Below are 20,604 nucleotides of genomic sequence, written 5' to 3' on the forward strand. Positions count from 1 at the left end.
AGTTATATCACTCAAAATATAAGCTGGATCAGTGCATTAGAAGCAATACAGAAACAATTGTTCAAGGAGTCTGAAGCTTTTCCTCCTTGAACAATTGTTTCTGTGTTGATTCTGTTGATTCTAATGGACTGATCCAACTTGGACAATATCTCCATCCCCAGACAAGGTTCCCTCTAAAAGTGCAGCCAGCCACAGGAACAGGGCTCCTCATTTCAATATATATTGAACCATTCTGAAAGCTCCATATGTACCTTTGTTCCCCTAGCCTTTCTCTACCCTGCATCTGCTCCTTTTTTCTGGCAGGTACAAGTACCCATAATATGATCCGTATAGTTATTTTTATCTGAGGGGGAGATGGACAGTTTTTAATAGGGCTTTTTATATGATTAAACAACTATTTGATTATGTGAAAATCTTTGAAAATGTTCCTCATGAAGAGCAATTGTTAGCCTTTTCAGTTGAGGAAACAATGTTTTATCTCTGGAAATGGGTTTTTAGAAAGTTGTGGGTTAGCATGCATATGAAAGTCAATCGCACATGTACTTTTAGCCGCAAAAGGTAGAGGCATTTCTCAGAGCAGGGTTTGGAAAAACACACAGGTTTTTCAGGTTTCAAAAGTATGATTGTATGGTATTTGTCCCTGAAATAGTACTTTGAAAGCTTAGCAAGTAGAAATGTGTTTGGCCATTTTTACTTAGGCCATTCCACATAATTTCCCTTTGAAAATTTAATTCAAAGCCTGCTGACATAAAGTACAGAGGACTTAGGGGTCCTTTTACAAAGCTACGGTAAAACATGGCTTTTTAACATGCACTTGCACTAAGGCCATTTTTACTACAGCTGTAAAATGGCCGATTTTCCAATTTTGTATTAAAGGGCCATGCTCTAATGTTTCCATTTGCACATAGCCATTTAAAAATTTTACCACATGAGCATTTATCAACATCTATTATGTATTGTAGGTAGTAAGAGCTCACATGGTGAATGCCCACTCTCCACCCACCACCCACTAATGTACAATTAGTATGCACTGATATGGCAGTTACTGAAGGAAGCCTGAGTGCATTCTGCGTTATATGCCATTTTAAGCTGCAATAAGTGCATGATAGTGCTTACTGCAGCTTAATAAACCTTTGTGCTTATTTGACTATTCTTAGTATTCCCCCCCTCATAAGACCTATTGCTGTGTATTATGTGCAGTGTTATAGTAAGGGAGAGTGGGGGCGGTCTGCCCCAGGTGCCATCATGGTGGGGGCACCAGCACCTCTCCGTCCCTCCACGTATACTTATACCATCCCTTTAAATCTTTGCTAGCATGAGCAACTTCTCCAGACTGCTGCTTATGCCAGTCTAACTCCCCTCTGAAATCACTTCCTGGTCGCGGGGCCAGGAAGTGATATCAGAGGGAAAGCCAACATCAACGCCAGCAGCATGCCAGAGAAGCTGCTCATACTGGTGAAGACTTAAAGAGGTATGGGGGAAGGGAGGGTGTGAGTGTGACATGGATGTATGGAAGTAGTGGGGGAGGCGGAGAGGAGGGCGCTGGGGGTGGGGGGAGTGTCTTCTAAACTCGCTATGCCACTGATTATGTGCTGTGTTATAAGCATAGGAGCCAGTTCTGTGGTTGCTGAACACCTCCAAAACTGAGCAAGATACTCCACTGTGTTGAAGGAGGAATAATTTGTGTTGTGTTTGGAATCCCATATCATTTTGAAATGTTGGCAGCTATGCTTATACTGTAAGTAGACTTGCAATAGGATATTGTAAGTAAAATATTGAATCCTTTCTCTCTTCTCAAACTTACATTTTTATATCAGATTATGTACGACAAGTTCCTGTGAATGAAAAGTTTTTTGCTGAACTTATAAAATCAGGCCCTAAATCAGAAGAAATCCTCCTCTCTGTTCACATTCCTTATTCCAGGAAGGTAAGAGCTGATGTGAATTGTGAAGGAATTGGTTTAAATGTCCAAATTTTAGCGCTGTTGTCAGTGCTTGCTCCTTTCCAGTGGACTCGGATAAACCACCTTGTAACTTGACCAGCTCCTCTGTTACTCACTGTGCACCTGTAATATAGGATCTTAGAGCACATTGTACACAGCCCTGCATATTCTGAGATTATGTTGAATCAATTTTTATTTTCAAACAGAAATCCAACCAACAACTTTGAAGCAATAGGAAATAAAACCAAATACAAAGCAATCAGATCCAACATCCCCAGCTAACCCTTCCCACCCTCAACCCCCCAGATCCAAGAACAAAAAAAAAAAAGACCACAATGCAATAGGCCTGGACTCTTATAGCCCACTGCTAATGAGTGATATCGAAACCCCAGCGCCCCTCCCCCCCAAAAAATGGAGGAAAAAAGGAGCATGAAAACAACACAAAAGGGAAATTTGTGTCCTCTCACATACCCCTGGCGTCCCCGTGTACACAATACACAATACTCAGGCCCTGGATAGTTTACAAGGAATTCAAAATGTCACTCCGAGCCCTCGGTGATATGGATTGGAGATAGGAGTCCCAAATCTGAAGAAACTGTCACTTTCTTCACAAGCTGTGACATACGTCCCTCCTATCCAGCAGCAGCAGAGCATGCAAACAATTCCTCCAGGCCTAAAAGGAGAGCAAAGTGTCTCCAATCCAGACAGAAAGAATCACTTTCTTTCCCAGGGCGCCCACCCATCGCATAAAATGACGCTGACCCCGACCAGGCAAACAAAAGGCCTCATATTTGTCCAGTAAAAGGCCAACCGCGGAAAAAGGAAGCTTACAACCCAAGACACCCTCCATTTAAGACAAGACCTGCCTCCAAAAATGTTTAATTTTCACACAGGACCAAAAGGCGTGGATGAACGAATGAGGTTGCAGGAGGCATATAGGGCACAGAGGTGAATCCGCGTAACCCGAGAAAATGTAACTGACTCTTCGTAAAGTAGCCACGATGAATCACTCGAAATTGACATTCACGCAGATCCACATTAATGGAGTCTCCAGGGATCCTTTTAATCAAAGAAAGAAGATCCAAAGCATCATGTGCTGTCCCTAGATCTAGACACCAACGCGCCTGTAACGCTGCACGATCAGTCTGTCCCGTAAGACGGTGAAAGTCCTTATAGAGGCCAGAAACCAGAAATCCATCCTCCAAATAGGGGTTGAGAAGTGCTACAAACCTGTTTTCAATAGGAAAAGCTAAAGCGTCCTGCGGGAGGGACCGAATGTAATGATGAAATTGCCGAAAATTAAGGAAGTCCCCAACTGAAAAAACACCGGACGAACTGAGATCATTCCAAGATAATAAAGAACCATCAGCCTGTAAAACATGGTTGAGCAAGGTCCCATGACGCCAATTTACAAAAACTAGCATTGTCCATTCCCGGGCTTGTAGATTACCTTGAATAGGTAAATATCTAGTAATCGAGGGATCACCGTTCCAAAATTTCAACACATACGACCATATCATTTGCAAGGAATTCAACAACAAACCACCCTTAAACTGAGCAGGTAATTCAGGTCGAGGTGCCTGCACTAAAGAAAGGATACTCCATGGGGCAAAAAATTCCTTCTCAAAGGATTTAGGTGTAAAATCCTGGCGATCTGAAAGCCACTCCCCAAGATATCGCATCAAACAGGCGGCATTATACAACCGGAAATGCGGTATCTCCAGCCCCCCTCCAACCTAAGAACCAATCAGGTACCACAAAGCCACCTGCGGCCTCTCATATTTTGAGATTATAAAGAATTCTTTCTGGCTGCCTTATACTGTGGTACATTTGTGGCATGATTTCCAGAGAAAACGCCACAAAGGTTTATTAAATGAATTGCATAAGTTGCCATTCATCTTTCTAAAGGTTGATTGGATGTTGTTTGTTTTACCCCTGATGAAGGCAATTTGTTTTGCCAAAACTTAGATCCCTGTTGGGTTTATCATACAGGACTTAGGCCCCCTTTCATCAAGCTGGGGTACAGCATTTTAGCACTGGTCGGCAAGGTAAATGTTCCAATGTTCATTCAATTCCTACAAGCGTTGGAGCATTTACCTCGCCGGACAGCACTAAAACATTCTACTGCAGCTTGCTAAAAGGGGGCCTTAATAAAGACACTTTTTTTAGACAAGATTTGAAAAGCCATCTCTACTGCCCTATTTCTATTTTTGTTTATGTGACATATTTGACATATTTTCTTAAAGAAAAGTCAGTGATGCACCAGAAAGTTCTCTTCCATATAGTTCAAGGAAGGAGATTTTAGGTCAATCATGGGTTTTTAACTACCCTTGCCTGATGTATTTCGGTGCTTAGAAATAACAGAATATGTTGGGATATAAGCTTAAAAATCATAGCTTCCCAAAAGTCTTCCTCCTTTGAACTGGATAATTTAAGGACGCTACACAATGGAAACATCACTAATCAAGTTGATTTTTACTTTAGAGTTAGAAATAAACTAGATCCCCTGGATTCTAAATAGGTCACCAAAATTTGGATGCAGATCCCAGATCCGCATGCAAACTAAATAGTTAATGAACTGTTAAGAATCAATAATGGGGTTGTAGCCATAGGAAGGTCAGGGCATTCCCAGAAGTTAGGCACAATGTTATCGAATAGGGTCATTTATGTGCCCAACTGCTACAACTCTAGGAGCGAGCACTCCTGCAAATTCCTTGGCTCTAATGGCCTGATTCTATAAATAGCACCTGTCAGGAGGTGCCTAGATCAGCACACCTACCAAGCTAGTCGCCTACATTTTTTAAAATTGGTTTAATTGGCATGGTAATTGAAAGTGCCATTAAAAACTGATTAAAAAAACAATTTGAATAGATTAATTTTCAGATAGGTACCTAACTTGGTAGGTGCCATTGAGGCATCTACACTGAGGCGCCTACCCAAAAAGTAGGCGTGGTTAGAGGCAGAGTTTGGGGGTAGATTGCCTTAGTCTTCGTTAGGCGTTGATGTTAGGGGCTGGTAAATTAGGCCAAAAAAACCCTGACCTAATGTACTGGCACCTAACATTTTGATGCTTACCGACGTCTAAGTTGAGTTAGGCACCACTAGGCGTGATTCTACTAGTGGAGCCAAATTTGATTGACATGCGGTAGGCACCATTTTTCTAGGTGCCATTTATAGAATCGGGCCTTAAATGAACTATGAAGCCTGGATGAACTAATCTTTAGAACACAATTGCTGTCTCTGAAAATATAAGGCTTCAGTGCCAGCCTGCCTGAATCCTGAAGGTAATAATTGCTTCTCACTGCAGGGTTTAACATCCATAAGAACCCATTTTTCTCTGTACCTTTACAGTGGGAGTTTGTGTCTGCATTTAGACAGGCCCAACGTTGGGAGAATTCATCAGCCATTGTCAATGCAGGGATGAGAGTCTTCTTCAAAGAAGCAACGGATGACATTCAGGATATCAGCATTTTCTATGGTGGTATCAATCCCAGCATAGTGAGTGCAAAGAAAACCTGCCAGGGGCTGATTGGAAGGTAGGAGACACCAACAGACTGTATAATGTTCCACAGACTGAAATTGGCAAACTGAAAAGCTGATGTGCATTTTTGTCAGAAAACATAGTCTGTCCCTTTTAATTAAAGAGATGCATGTGATATGTAACTAAGTTATCATAATAATTTTCTAAATAAAAGCCTATGTATTAGTCAAATAAACAAAAAATTGATGGATTCATGAACAAGCTTAGTGAAGGGCCCCAATTTTAATACAGTAATGCAGCATCACAGCACCATCTAACATTTTTTACTGGTACTGATTCACAGAGAAAATCATGAGAGGCAGAATGGTGAGAGGTAAAATTCAATTTTAAGTAGTAGAAATTGGAATTGATACAACCAGGTCAGGACATGTACAATTCGGGTAATATTTTAGAAAAGGTCTGCTGACATTCAGCCTTTTCTAAAATACATGGAGGAATGCACATGCATGTTATGGCATGTGCAGCAGAACCAGCCAGTTTAAAATTATATAAATGTGGGGGAAAAAATCAATGTTCTTATTGTCACTGTACCTCGGCAACTTAGACTTGCAACACAGTATTTCACAACTTCCATGTGTGTTGGCACTGCACTTACATGTATATGTAAAGAGATTAAAAAAAAAAAAAAAGAAAATCTACACCAAGTGAATGCTGCTTATTAAATACAGAGGCTGTAAATATCATTTATTTCTAATTAGAAGGGGAAAATACACAGTGGTGGATTAAAGAGGATACTCCCTTAAACTCTCCTGTAAAGGGCTAGCCAAATCGAGCTCTTTTGTAAAACTTGTCCAGCTGGAAACTGTGACATTAAAATACTGGTGCATACACATGCATTCCCTTTCTAAAATGTAGATTTTGGTCCCACCCTAGCCCTGCCCAAACCAGACCCACTATTGCAGATTTGCACATGTGAATGGCACCTTTCTAAAATCAGTACATACACATCTATGTGTAAATGCTGCTATTGACGCATGAAATTGCAAATAGAGCTTCTAAAATAAGGTCCAAAATAAATACCTAATCCCAGTCATGCATTCACAAAAATATCTTTGGAAACTGGAATATCATATACTCATTCCTGCGATACTGTGAAAATATTAAAATAGCCAATTTTCAGGCAACACTGTGATTAGTTTAAGTTAAATACTGAATATATACAGACAGTGGTCACCGTGCCGGTACTATCTGCTTAGTTTAGGCCTGTTACATATCACCATTTCCTGGAATTTTTTTTTTTTTACGAGCCCTTGTCCTACCTTTCTGTTTTATAGATAGTATTAGACTGTTTAGTGATTAAAATGGCCCAAAATTTATTTATTTAATATATTGGTATTTACTAATTACCTTTATGAAAAGATATTATCTGTATGTATTTTGAAAGTACAGAAGTAAGCAAGTTATATATTCATTGGCCATAGGTAAACATGCTTTGAATATTGACTCAGAAATATTCCCTCTAATTTATATACATTACATTGATGTCTTCTATCCCGCCAATACCTTTCAGTTCTAGGTGGTTTACAACAAGAAATTAGCCTGGGCATTCCCAGGGAGATTACAAGGTTGATAGCTATAGTATGCGTCGGGATCTGGGAATGGTCGATACAGTTTGGTTAGATCATTTGACAAATTTCTTGAATAGTATGGTTTTCAGTTCTTTCCTGAATGTTTTGTAGGTGGGCGTCGTGGTCAGCAGATTTGAGAGGTGGTGATCTAGTTTTGCTGCTCTGGTGGCTAGTAGACCGTCATATATTTTTTTGCTTTGCATGCCTTTGATTGGGGGGTGGGTAAAGTGTGCTTGAGTTCTCCTTGGTTTGGGTGTGATTTTCCTGATTAGGCGGTTGTTCAGATAGCTTGATCCATTTCCATTTAGGGCTTTGAATAGGGTGCAGTAGAATTTGTGTTGTATGCATGCTTGTACTGGGAGCAGGTGTGAGTCTTGGAAAGCTGAGGTAATGTAGTCATATTTGTTCAGTGTATAGTAGTTCAGTTCAAATCTGAGAGCTATTTCTAAAGGATTATCAGGTGGGTCCTCTCCACACTGTACCTGGTGGCCTAGTGGTGAAGCGGGGCAGGAGTGATCTTCCTATGCTCCTGTCCCATGCAGAGCCATCAACAAAAATGGTTGCTGTGAGTTCCCGTGGTCTCATGAGACTGCATGGGCAGGAGTGTAGGAAGATCGCTCCTACCCCATTTCACTGCTAGACCACTAGATAAGGTGTGGAGAGATCTGGGAGGCGGGAGTGTGTCAGAATAGGCCCTAAAAGTTATTCACAATTTTTCAATATTCACAGACTGGCTCTGCCCCTAACTCCTGCAAATATGGAGGGGGAAGTCCTTAGTTACTATACAACACTGGCGCAGGTCCCATGATTCATTATGGGGTCCTTTTACTAAACTACGGTAATCACTTGCACACAGTTACCGCACAGTGTGAATGACTTACCGCACTTACCGCTCATTGCAGGATATGCACTACTGTCCCACAGTAAATTTGCCTATCTGTGTGCGTACACCACACGCTAAAATAATCTCTACTAATTTTCTCTCAGGGGATATGTTTGGGGGTGAAAAGTGAGTGTGACTGTGCTAATCAGTTAGCATATGAGCCATTGCTACATGCTAATTGATTAGTATGGTGTTAGCTTGTGGGCCCTTACCACCTATGAAATAAGTGTCTGTAAAGGCTTAAAATCTTTGTGCAGATGAGGACAGAGCTTGCAGGAATGGGACAGGAAAATGAGTTCTTGAGGGGACAGTGAAAAATTTGTCCCCATGTCATTCTCTATTCTTAATGTCACTGTACCTCCAAGAGATCCCTCAAAGGGCTTTGGGAAGCAATAAAACTTACCTCTTCACCTTATCCCATCGCCTAATACCCATATGGTTAAATAAAGAAATGTATACTGGTATGTTGAGCTAGATCCTTTGTGTATGTCACGTTAAGGTAAACACACTGTATTATAAGTATGGCAAATTATAACCCATTTTGACTAAATATTATGTATGCTAACCTGTAACCCGTTCTGAGCTTGTTGGAGAGAACGAGATATAACCCGTTCTGAACTATTTGAGGAAAACAGGATATAAATAAAGTGCGTCCAACAGAAAAGAGCACACAAGGATTACTAAGAATAGTCTTGGCAAGAAAAGGCATCCTGATACTGGGAAATAACTGACATTTGGGGGATCCTGTTGTTAGAAATGATATCGGAAATATTGTTTGCATGTCATATGTTATTTCAAATGAATGTACATACCTATTAGGGAAGAATAATCCAAAGTTATAGCTATACAGTGCTAGGTCCCACCATCCAGGAAAAGGATCTAGGCATTATCATGGACAATGCTCAGTGTATGACAGCTGCCAAACAAGCAATCAGAATGTGTGAGAAATTATTAAGAAGGGAGCAGAAAACAAAACAAATAATATCATAACCTATATTGTTTCATGGTATATGTTTCTTCAGTTGTGCAATTGTGGTCACCACATCTCAGAAAATATATAGTAGAATTAGAAAAGTTACAGAGAAGGGCGACCAAAATGATAAAGGAAATGAAACCCCTCTCATACGAGGAAGAGTTAAAGAGACTGAGGATCTTCAGCTTGCAGAACAAACAGCTGAGGGAGAACATAATAGAAATCTATAATATCCTGAGTGGAATGAACATAAATCGTTTCTTCTTTCACGCAATAGAGTTAGGTTCTGGAACTCATTGCTGGATGATGTGGAAGTAATTAGTATAGCTCAGTTTAAACAAAGTATGGACAAATTCTTGGAGGAAAAGTACATAAACCATTATTAAAGTCGGGCTGGGAAAGCCACTAATTCCCTTGGGGAAAGTAGCATGGAAACGATCTACTCTTTGGAATACTGCCAGGTATAGGATGTAGGATGAACTGGGATGGGCATCAATGTAAATTCCACTAATATGGAACATGAGGATGTTGCTGGCCAGACTTTATGGTAGATATCCTGGAAACAACGGGATGGTTGGATAGGCTGGCATAAGCTTGGACGGCTACTTTAGTATTTGGAACCTAGGACAATACCAGACTTTACCATCTATGACCTAGAAATATCAAAGAAGAGACAAGTTAATCAAATCATGTATTTTTTTTAAATGAGTATCACTTATGGGCAGACTGGATGGACTGTTCAGGTCTTTATCTGCCATCATTTACTATGTTACCATGTTGTATCATGGATTGACCACTGTTGGAAGGATACTTGAATACCTTTGGCATGACCCAGTAAGGCAATTCTTACATTAAAGACCACAAGGCCTATTCAGTCTACATGTGTTCCACTCTTACTGCAATGCTGCCAACCTTAGAAATGCACCAGTCTCCAGCTTTACTCCCTCCTCTACTGGAACAGAACATGCGCATTGTAAGGCTAGACTCAAATATGGCACTGGTGTTTGACCTAAGAGCCGCCGCTTGAGCAGACTGCTGGGCACGATGGACCACTGGTCTGACCCAGCAGCGGAAAATCTTATGTTCTTATGTTCTCTTCACAATTAAGGATCCTCTGTGGCTTTAGAATATCTTATATCAATGTTATATAATGTATGATGTCCTTTTATTTTTATTCTAGGCAGTGGAATCAGAATATGCTGGACATTGCTTGCAAAGATATCCTAGATGAAGTTACTCTCCCTGGCTCAGCTGTGGGTGGAAAGGTGGAATACAGAAGAACTCTAACCATCAGCTTCTTCTTCAAATTCTATCTGGCAGTGTTGCAAAGATTAAAGAAAATGGTACATTATTTACCTCTCTGTTATTGCATAGCCCCAAAGTTTTAAGATTTGAGTGTACTAGGAAAACAGTGTATGTGAAGCAAACACGAAGAGTGAAAGGAATGGAGATAAAAGAAGAGCGTTTACTGTAGAATGGCAGGATGCAGATATACCGATATGGAGAAATTGGCTCAACCTTTCTGGTCTACGGTGCTCTATCTAAGCCAAAGCAGCCTGACTTTAATAAAGCAGCATTGAGATTCTTTTAGGCCAGATGTCTTTAAAAGATTTCCCATATCTCCTCAAATTCTTTATAGCTTGCCCAAAGTTGGGCACCTAGAGCACAGAATACCTCATTAACTCATTAATGTGTGTGTGCAGCAATCAGTAATTGACCTTAATTGGCAAGAATTTGGATTTTTGAGCTCATGTTTCTGATTCTGTTTATTAGTACTTATAGGCAGCCCTTTAAAGTGACAGCAGAGCGGTTTACAATTTCAAGTTCAAATTTATTAGTATTTGATGAATCGCTTATTAGAATTACTAAGCGATGAACAAAATTAAAAATAGGGTTTATTACAAAAGGGCAAACATATTAACAAAAAGCAAAATAAAGGAACCCCATTATCAAAAGGAAAGATAAAATAAATATACCCTCCAGAATAAAAAGAAAAGTCTATAAATGCGCAGGCTGGAATTACACGGCCTGGCCCCACCTTGCCACAGTCCAATCTGATGAGAAGGGAGCTTGAAATCAATGAGTGCTGGTTTGGTTGATGGGCTCTGGGGAAGGAAGAAAGGGGATCATGGTAGAGCCTGGAAGGAAATACAAGGGGGAAAAGATGGATGGGACTCAGGGGTTTGGGATAGCGTGACCAGGTTACTCATTCCAGAAGGGAGACTTTTAGGACAGTCCTGGTTTTAAAATTACATCCCAAAGCAGTGTAGTATTTGTAGTCCATGATTCTATTCATTGAAATCAGTGCTGCAGGTCCCATAATGCACCAGGATAAGGTTAACAGAGATCTAGGAATGGCCAAAAAGTCTCCCTTCTGGAATTGGTAACCTGGTCACCCTAGTGTGGGAGGAAGGAGAGTAGTAGCTGAATGGGACTGGGACTGAGACTGAACTGGTGGAGTAGGGTGGAGGGGGGTTAGGAAGGGAAGAAGAAGGGGGAACATAGCAGAAGATAGATGGGATTAGCAGAGAAGAGAACAGAGCAATAGGGATGTGACTGGTGGTTGTGCTGGAAAGCACAGCAGACGCTGGATGTGACTGGGAGGGGGAGGGAAACAAGAAGCTGGATGTGGTTAGAAGGGAAAGTCTCTACCACTCAAAAAATACAATCTGTGCTGTAAGAGTTGGTGGGGTTTTCATTCATACATACAAAACTGAAATCAAAAGAAATTATAAAGTGAAATGTGGAGAAAAACAGACCTCAATAAACAGCTCCTGAACTTATATATTATTCACTAGCGCTCATATCATCATAGGTCTGTAAAAAAAAACTCTACTACATCAAAATCAAAAACCATTCATCCAAAATCTCAATTATCTTCAGTGTATATCTTCTTAGTGAAAGTCCACAACACACAAACTTATAAGAATGTAATGGGAACAGGAGGGAAGGGTATCTTTATACTATATATATATATATATATACTGTATTCTTTAGAAGGCCATGGTGTCTTATATTTCTAATTTAAAAGTTGGTGGAAAGAGAAATATGATGTAAAGAAATGTCATTTGGGCTTGCCTCCATGTCTTGCTTGCCCCTCCTGTTGCCAGTGGCGTACCTAGGGTATGTGGCACCCGGGGCCCATCATTTTTTGACACCCCCCCCCCCCCCCCATGTAAAAAAATTTTTTTTTTTTTTTTTTTTTTTTTTGCAATAACCATGAAATGGAATAAATGGTCAGAATAGAAACAGGCAGTGAAAATTTTCTTTTATTGAACCTCATATATGTAACCATTATTCCAAACATAACATAACGCCTGTCCCTTCCCCTTGTAGGCCTGTCCCCCCCTTGAAGGCCTGCACCCCCCCTTGTAGGCCTGTCCCCCCCCCTTGTAGGCCTATCCCCCCCTTGAAGGCCTGCCTGCCTTTCCCCCCTTGAAGGCCTGCACCCCCCCTTGAAGGCCTGTCCCCCCCCCCTTGTAGGCCTGTCCCCCCCCCTTGTAGGCCTATCCCCCCCTTGAAGGCCTGCCTGCCTTCCCCCCCTTGAAGGCCTGCACCCCCTTGAAGGTCTGCACCCCCCCAAAGGCCTACACCCCCCCCCGAAGGCCTGTCCCCCCTTGAAGACCTGCCTGCCTGCCTGTCACCCCCTCCCCCTTGAAAGCCTGCTTGCCTGCCCGCCCGCCCCAACTTCCTGACCCCCAAACGCATTTTGCAGGGGCGACCTGCTTCCGCCCTCCGCCCCCTACCGCCGGGGCTCGCCGCTTCTACTTGCCTCGGTCTTGGTGATGCGATGCCTGGCCAGTTTCACTACGGCGAAGTTGCCCTTTCCCAGGGTGCGCTCGATGTCGTAGAAGCCCACCCGCACGGGCCCCCGTTGCAAGTGCCTCTGACCATCCGCCATGACCATGGCTGAGAGTCGGAGTGGGGCGGGGGAGGGGAGGAGGGACGGGGAACGGAACGGCAGCGGCAAAACGCGGGCAGAGGAGAGCTCGAGGACAGTGGGAGCCGGGTTGCACCGTAACTCCGCGCGCCACTCCGAGCCCGCCAGCCCCAGCCTCCGACGTCTGACGTCAGAGGAGGGGCGGGATCGCAGCGCAGGGATGCTGACGCTGACTTCGCGATCCTGCTGCGGCTGTTCATAGGTGGTGCGGGGAGGCCAGGGGGGCGAGCGGTCCTTCGGGGGTGGCGGGGGACTGAACGGCAAGGCCGGGAACACCCCCTTAGGGCTGGTACCCGGGGCGGCCCGCCCCCCCCGCCCCCCCCTAGGTACGCCACTGCCTGTTGCCACCCCAAATATTTCTGTTTAGAGATGCCACTCATACCTGAAGACCTAGTTTTGAATCTTCAGTTCCATTCTTCAAGTGACCCAGAGTTTTTAACCTTTAGCAGTTTGAACCATTCATCTATGGTTCATGTTCTTTTGACCTCCTTTGAACCTTGCCTTACCCTCATGGCATATGCATGATGATGCATGAGTGATTGTGTTTCTCTAATGATTGTGCTCTATGAAACGTTAACTATAAATTTCTTGTATATAGAGAAGACTATCATATTGCTCTCACAGTTGTTTCCATTACAGCAAATTCCAGAAAGAAAGATCAAAGTTTGTCTAATGCTGCAGTGTCAGCAAGAGACCTGAATTAAGCAGCTAATTTAGACTCTGCTCTTTCATCTGGTAGGGTCTAAGCAAGCTCATGACATGGTGTCTTCAGTTTCTGGAGAACAGTGTAGAAAAAAATAGATTGTTCTTATAACACCTAGGGATAGATTTAAGTTAGGTGCTGGGATACAGCATACTATATGCAGATTCTATAATGCAATTGCATGTACAATCACTGTTATAGAATACTAGCATAAGTCCGCATTTATGTGCCTAACCTTAGGTGCATGCACTTATTCCGTGTCAAAGGCTGGTGTAAGGGAATTATAAACCTATGTTTTCCGCTGTTATGAATTGTACAGAGGCCAGAATTCAGTGTTTCTCACTGAAGGCCATTGCTAACCTACAAAAGAGGGGTCTGTATAACAGTAGACATTACTGAACACGTTTCTTTGCTGAGTCTAGTGATTTGCTATTACATACCAGAGATAGCTTGTGCTAGGAACTACTAGGAATTTTTACTGTCTTCCAAAATAGGTGGTGCCAGAGGATACTGCTCACTAGTGATATGCAGTCTGATTCTAGAGAGAGTAGGTCAGGTAATTGAGTACTGTATATTTTCCTGGATGTTCTTATGGAAATCACAGATTTGTAACATTATACTCTATAAGGTAAATGCACAGTATTATAGGTGAGGCAGAGGATCTGGTTTCTGGTTATTTATTGGGATTTATTAACTACCCTATCTGTCCTGGCAGGCTCCAAAAGTATTTACCCTATCTGTCCTGGCAGGCTCCAATCTAACTGTGGTATCTGGGGCAATAGAAGGTTAAGTGACTTGTCCAGAGTCACAGGGAGCAGGCTGGGATTGAACTCATAACCTCAGGGTGCTCAGGCAGCAGTTCTAATCACTAGGCCACTCATCCCCTCTGTCTCCCAGTGCTGACAAAATAAAACACTTTTACATATTGCTATGATGATTAGTTATTAATAGATGGAAATCTAGAGACCTTGAACTGGATTATTTCTAGTGCCCAGAGATACTGGTTACCATTTGATGATTGGTAAGACACGTATTCTTGCTCTGGTATTGCTGGGTTTTTCTTTCTGGTCCCTTCAATGCCTCTGAATATCTTCTATTTTCTTCCTGTTAGTACAAAGACAACCTGGCATTATGGAAACTTTGAAAGTTGTTTATTTAACTGAATAACTTGGTCAAGTACTTCTTCTTGCATATTTTATGTTTCTGTTTCACAGCTGGAAATATTTGTAATGTAATGTAATTTATTTCTTATATACCGCTACATCCGTTAGGTTCTAAGCGGTTTACAGAAAATATACATTAAGATTAGAAATAAGAAAGGTACTTGAAAAATTCCCTTACTGTCCCGAAGGCTCACAATCTAACTAAAGTACCTGGAGGGTAATAGAGAAGTGAAAAGTAGAGTTAGAGGAAAAATAAAAATAAAATAAACATTTTAACAAGACAGCATTGATCTAAATACTTTGGAAGGTAGAAGAGAGGAGAGAAAGGAATAGAAGCAGAAGGGGGAGCCGTTGAACAGTAGAATTCTGGAGAAATTGAAATGATAGAAATAGAACAAAACAAAGACAAAAGGCAAAACAATAGATAAGATTAAAGATAAATCATAAGCTGGAAAGAAAAATAAAATAAAACTTTGTCTTCAATCCACGGTTTCAGCGTCAGTGATGAAGTGGAGCAAGTAAGTTTAGGAGGAGCGATTGACGTTTCCAGAAAGGGCTTCTTCAGGGAAGAGACTTGGCATATTTCTGTTTTAATCTCAGTTTTTACCCTGTGGGTTAGTTTGGGGATATTCTTCTTTCCTGTTTGAAGGATAGCCCCTCTGGGTGATGACTCTCTATCCTGGCTGAGGGATTTTCAAGTCTGTCCATTCAGCCTACCTCTAGTATTCTATATAGCATGTACGTTTAACTGCTAGGCATGCCTCTGACCCACGCATGCCCCTTCTATGGCCACAGCCCCTAGTAGATGTACAAAATAGAATTTGTACGTGCATATTATAGAATGCCGATTAAAATCAGTTACACACATAACTTTTAATTGCTGCCAGCTAAGGCCAATTGAAACCTATTGCTCCTTAAATCTGGTTATCAATTTGTTATTAAATTAATTTACACGCACAACTGACCTTATTCTGTAACTTGCACATGGAACTTTCTGTGCTAAACTGTAAATTGAACACACAAGTTTATAAAATCCAGGAGCCAGCGGCTAATTGAAGAACAGTACTGAAAATGCTTCATGACCTAGGTATTGCTTCTTGATTGGTCAAAGTCCTCTATGGCAGTATGGGAGAAAAATATAATTTCTGGTAAGCAACTCAGCAATGGAACACATGAATTAGTCATTAGTATGAACAATCATACTACAACTAATGACAGTTTAATTGAAAAGCAGTGAGGAGAAATACAATCACATGTCTAAGATGCCTTTTTGGGACTATCTGAACAGATAAATACGGATTTCAAATCAACTAAACACAAAGATTTTCTTCTGTTCAAACTCTGTCAGAAACCCGCCCCATGGGGGGAGGGAAGGTTCATCAGTATCCTTTCTAAGCAAGAAATAAATGGAAATAAACCAAGTTTACTAATATTTGTAAGATTAGTTGACTCATATTTTGAAATTTACTATAATCCTTCTCAACTCTATGCTATAATCAGTATATATACCTATAGGAGGGTAAAGCATTATTTAATGATTCTTTTCTTTGAATCTGGTTTCTTTTTGTTTAGAACCTGCCCAATATTCACGAAATGCCAGCAGATTATGTCAGTGCCATAAAAGATTTTCCAACCAATGTACACAAGAGCTTACAGATCTACCAGGTTAGTGGTACAGAATATGCCTCACATAGCTAAAAGTGGAGTACTGTGGGATGCATTCAGGAGCCCTGCGGTAACTTAAAAATGTGTGCATGCTAAAAATATTGGGGGGGGGGGGGGTTAGTGGGCATGCCAGGGGCAAAGAGTGGGCATTCCTCCACTAACCAGTTAGCATGTCTATATTACAGTACACTAACTAGTTAGTGCAGGGATAGCGCATGAGCCTTATCACCTTCAAAATGAGTGGCGGTAAGTGCCCACACATTAAAAAAATGCCCGCATGGTAATGGCAAAGAAAAAGCACCCAAGGGTTCCACAAAAAAAGGGAAAAGCCAAAAAACAAAAAGGAAAGTGGAACCATTGTTCTGGATGAAAAAGTTTATTTACCAAAATTAAAAACAAGGCGATGCACAATAAATGGAGTTTTTCAGGCAGTTTTTCCATTAATTCATATGTTTTCTACATTTTCCACCCTCCATTCATGTTCTTGTTTTTCCCCCCAGATTCACATGCATTTTGTTTCTAAACTCTGTTTTTTGTCTTGACGTAACGTTTATGTCTTGACGTGCAGTGTGTTGTTAATGCGGGATCTCCAGGGAGTCTTCAAATTTTTCAGTCGTCATTGTTTTCTACCTCTGTCGCAGGCCTAATTTTTTGACCGGGGCAAAAGTCTGATGCGGGAGTTTATTATTATTATTTTTCCTCTTGCCGTCTTTAAATGATCTCTTTGGTGGGACTTATTTTCAGTGTCTCAGCTTCTGAGGAAGTTTTCGAAACGGAGTTCTGTCGAGCCGTGACAGGAACCCTTTGCGCTTCAGATAAGTCTTTTTTTGACCAATATTATTTGGACATTATTGTTTATTGTAATTTGATAATTATTTGATTTTTGAATTGTTCTTCACTAGGGGATGGGTTTTTAACCGTCTTTTTTCCTTCTCTCCCCTCTCAATACTGATTTTGAGTGTTTGTATCTGTTCTTTATACCTGCCGTTTTTTATATCCACTGAGTTTCCTCCTCTAATATGTTTTTCCAAAATGGTCTCCTGCACTAAGGGGTCCTTTTACTAAGACGCACTAATCAATTTAGTGTGCGCTAAAGATTAGTGCACGCTAAATGCTAAGGCACTCATAATATTCTACAGGTGCCTTAGCATTTAGCGCGCACTAATCTTCAGCATGCGCTAAATCGGTTAGCATACCTTAGTAAAAGGACCCCTAAGTCTCAGACAGTGCAGTATTTACAGTTTTAGGTCCATTTATTAACATTTTATAAGATTTTAATTTTTAATTTTTATTTTCATTGACACACGCACACACATCTCTTATTTATATTTATCCTTTGAAAATTGATTTTATTTTAATTTCATCTTTCAAAGATTTTTTCTGCAGTTTTGTTTCATATCCACATTTTTATTATTATCATTATTTATTTATAACTTTCAAATAAAATTCACAAGAATGCATCTTGCTGCATGAAACACAGAGAAAGAAAATGATTTCAAGAAAAAAAGTAAATTTCTTACAATATAACCAAATCTTAATCCCCTTTCTTAGACCACAATAACAGTAGAGGTAGTCAACTTATATTACAAGAAGAAATTAATGGCCCCAAAGCCCATAGAGATTTAAAGGGCTTCGGGGCTGTTGCCCTGCGGCAGCCGATAGAGGCCGTAAATGCATATCATTTTAAGGAAAAAGCTTAGGGCTCCTTTTACAAAGGTGCGCTGATGTTTTTAGCGCACGCATCGGATTAGCACGCGCTAGCCGAAAAACTACCGCCTGCTCAAGAGGAGGTGGTGGCAGCTAGCGCATGCGGCATTTTAGCACTCGCTATTCCGTGCATTAAGGCCCTAACATACCTAACATAAATTAAATATTAAAAGGAGCCCTTAGTGTGATTTAACAACTAGATTATTTTTTTTTTTTTTAACTTTTTTAATCATTCTTTGACGATCTTCTTGATTTTTAGGAACTACTTCAGATGTTCTGGAGAAAATAATGCATATTTGACACCCAGGTACCTAACCAGGCACTTATAAGGATAAGCAAGAAGGAATGTAGCACCTAACTTAATTGTCTCTTGACGTAAAGAGAGGAAATCCTTTCTTCGTTCCTGAGTGGTTTTAGAAACATCAGGGTATAACCATCTTTTCTGACCCCCAAACAATTTCTGAGAGTTGTCCACATTTTTTATCATTGAACCCTCATTTTTAGGTATGTATTACCACTATCTTTCATTTTCTCATTCTATGCACACCTTTCAGCAACCGGTACACACCCATCACTTCGACTCGCATCATATTATACCACATTACCTCAATCACCATAAAGTCAGTTCTTACAAAGTTTTTCAGGTCCTCTCATCCTTTGAGATTGAGATTGGGCTCAAATAGTTTATACACATAGCTGCACTGAATCTTTATTCACAGACTATTAGTTTCCTCACCATCAGTCACATTTTATTATCATTTGTAATTATTTTTTACATTTTTCACATCTGTTACTCTCACACCCGTCACATTCAATCATTCTTTCATGCACCTTACAATTTTGTTTAGGACCCCTGAGGAAGACGGTTTGTCAAAACATGGACCGTTTTGGATCCACAACATTTTATGCATATGTGGATTTTTTATTGTGACATATTTTGATTCACTGAATAAAATCCTGCATCACCGACATTGTTTCCACAGTCTCTCTTTTGCTTTTTGGTTGCAACCCTTTTACTGCAGAACTGTTGGTTTCTTTGTCATTACATACTGGAGTGCACCAGATGGGGCCAGTCTTCTGTATAAGGGAATCATTCTCCTTATATTGATCTTCTCCTAAATCCTTTTCTAATATTTCCTTTTTATTCCTTCTGTCTTCTCTCTGCCTTTCCTATATCTGTTTCTGGCATTGATCTTTCCTTTTTTAATTTTTTTTAATTTTGTCCATTTCTTTCTTCTGTGCTTCTCTATCCTCATAGCTAGATTTCACCTCTCCTTTCACTCTCTGTATCTGCTTTCCAGCCCTCATTCTTCTTTTTTAAGCTTACATACCTACCAACCTATTCCTCCCTAGTCAATCTATTTATTCCTCTTTCATTCCTTTCCAAGCCTTCTGTTACCTCTCTGTACCCTTTTTTAACTACTTCTCCAGCCCTTCCTCTGCCTCTTGTCCCCTCAGTAGCCCAAGCTCTACTTTGTCATTTATCCCTTGTTCCTGGCTTCCAGCCTTTTATTCTGTCTCGTATCCTCTACTTAGCTTCACATGCCCCTACACCTCCTTTCCAACTCCTCTATATCTTCCTCCAATCATCCCTTCACAAATCTATCCCTGTCCTCTCTTCTGACATCACATCCTGGGCCCGCGACCAGTAAGTGATGTCAGAAGGGAGCTGAAGCCGGTATGAGCAGCAAGTATTAAAAAAGGAGGAAGGAAAACCAAACAGTAGCCAGTATGGTTAACAAGTGAGGTGAAGGAAGCTGTTAGAGCTGAAAGAGAATCCTTCAGAAAAAGGAAGAAGAATCCAACTGAAATTAATTGCAAACAGCACAAGGGGAGCACATGGTGCAGAGAGATAGGGCACCATCGCTCCAGGTGCTAATCTCTCCCTCGCTACGCTACTGAGACTACTCTCTGTTTCATGGTTTGCATTACTGTCCTGAATATAGGTTGTTTTTGTTTGTTCTTAAAGCTGTCTCAGTTGTGTGTGTACAGGCTTTGCAGAGGCTCAAGACTCAAACACTCACTCATGCTATCACAGTGATACTTAGGCTGGCATTTTGTTTCTTAATCAGGATGTAGACCCAAGGCAGCCTTGTCAAGATCCCGTTGGACGTCCTATTGTGCACATGTCTGCCATTAAACAAGCCACTGGGGAAGCTGTTTACTGTGATGACATGCCTACAGTGGACTGTGAGCTCTTCCTGGTTTTTGTGACCAGCACTCGGGCGTATGCAAAGATTGTGTAAGTCTATTAAAAGGGTTTTAAGTAAAATGGCAATAGGATATCTCTTAAATATACTTTATACTCTAAATCATAATAAAGTGCGATCTTTACATGAACATTAGAGAACAATATGTTTTATAACTTCCCTAAAACTGATGTCCGTTTACTTAAAATGTTATAGCTTTAATGCAGCAATGAGTTGCAATACCATACCATATTCAAAGCCCCCCCCTTTTTTTTTATTAAGGGTTTCTCCTCTACATCGTTGCAGATTATGAGGAAACCATAGGCGTCG

General features: G+C 40.9%; 1 protein-coding gene across 1 annotated transcript in view; it reads left to right on the forward strand.

The window, feature by feature from the left end:
• The window catches only part of LOC117361317 (aldehyde oxidase 1-like), a 174,901-nt gene that overhangs the window by 62,048 nt on the left and 92,249 nt on the right, over positions 1–20,604 (forward strand). Inside the window, exons 13-17 of the mRNA XM_033946482.1 lie at positions 1,818–1,927; positions 5,294–5,478; positions 10,088–10,250; positions 16,286–16,378; positions 20,158–20,327. Of these exons, the coding sequence (XP_033802373.1) occupies positions 1,818–1,927; positions 5,294–5,478; positions 10,088–10,250; positions 16,286–16,378; positions 20,158–20,327 (721 nt within the window). The remainder of the gene's footprint in view (positions 1–1,817; positions 1,928–5,293; positions 5,479–10,087; positions 10,251–16,285; positions 16,379–20,157; positions 20,328–20,604) is intronic.

This window comes from Geotrypetes seraphini, chromosome 5, assembly GCF_902459505.1.
Source record: "Geotrypetes seraphini chromosome 5, aGeoSer1.1, whole genome shotgun sequence".
NCBI lineage: Eukaryota > Metazoa > Chordata > Amphibia > Gymnophiona > Dermophiidae > Geotrypetes > Geotrypetes seraphini.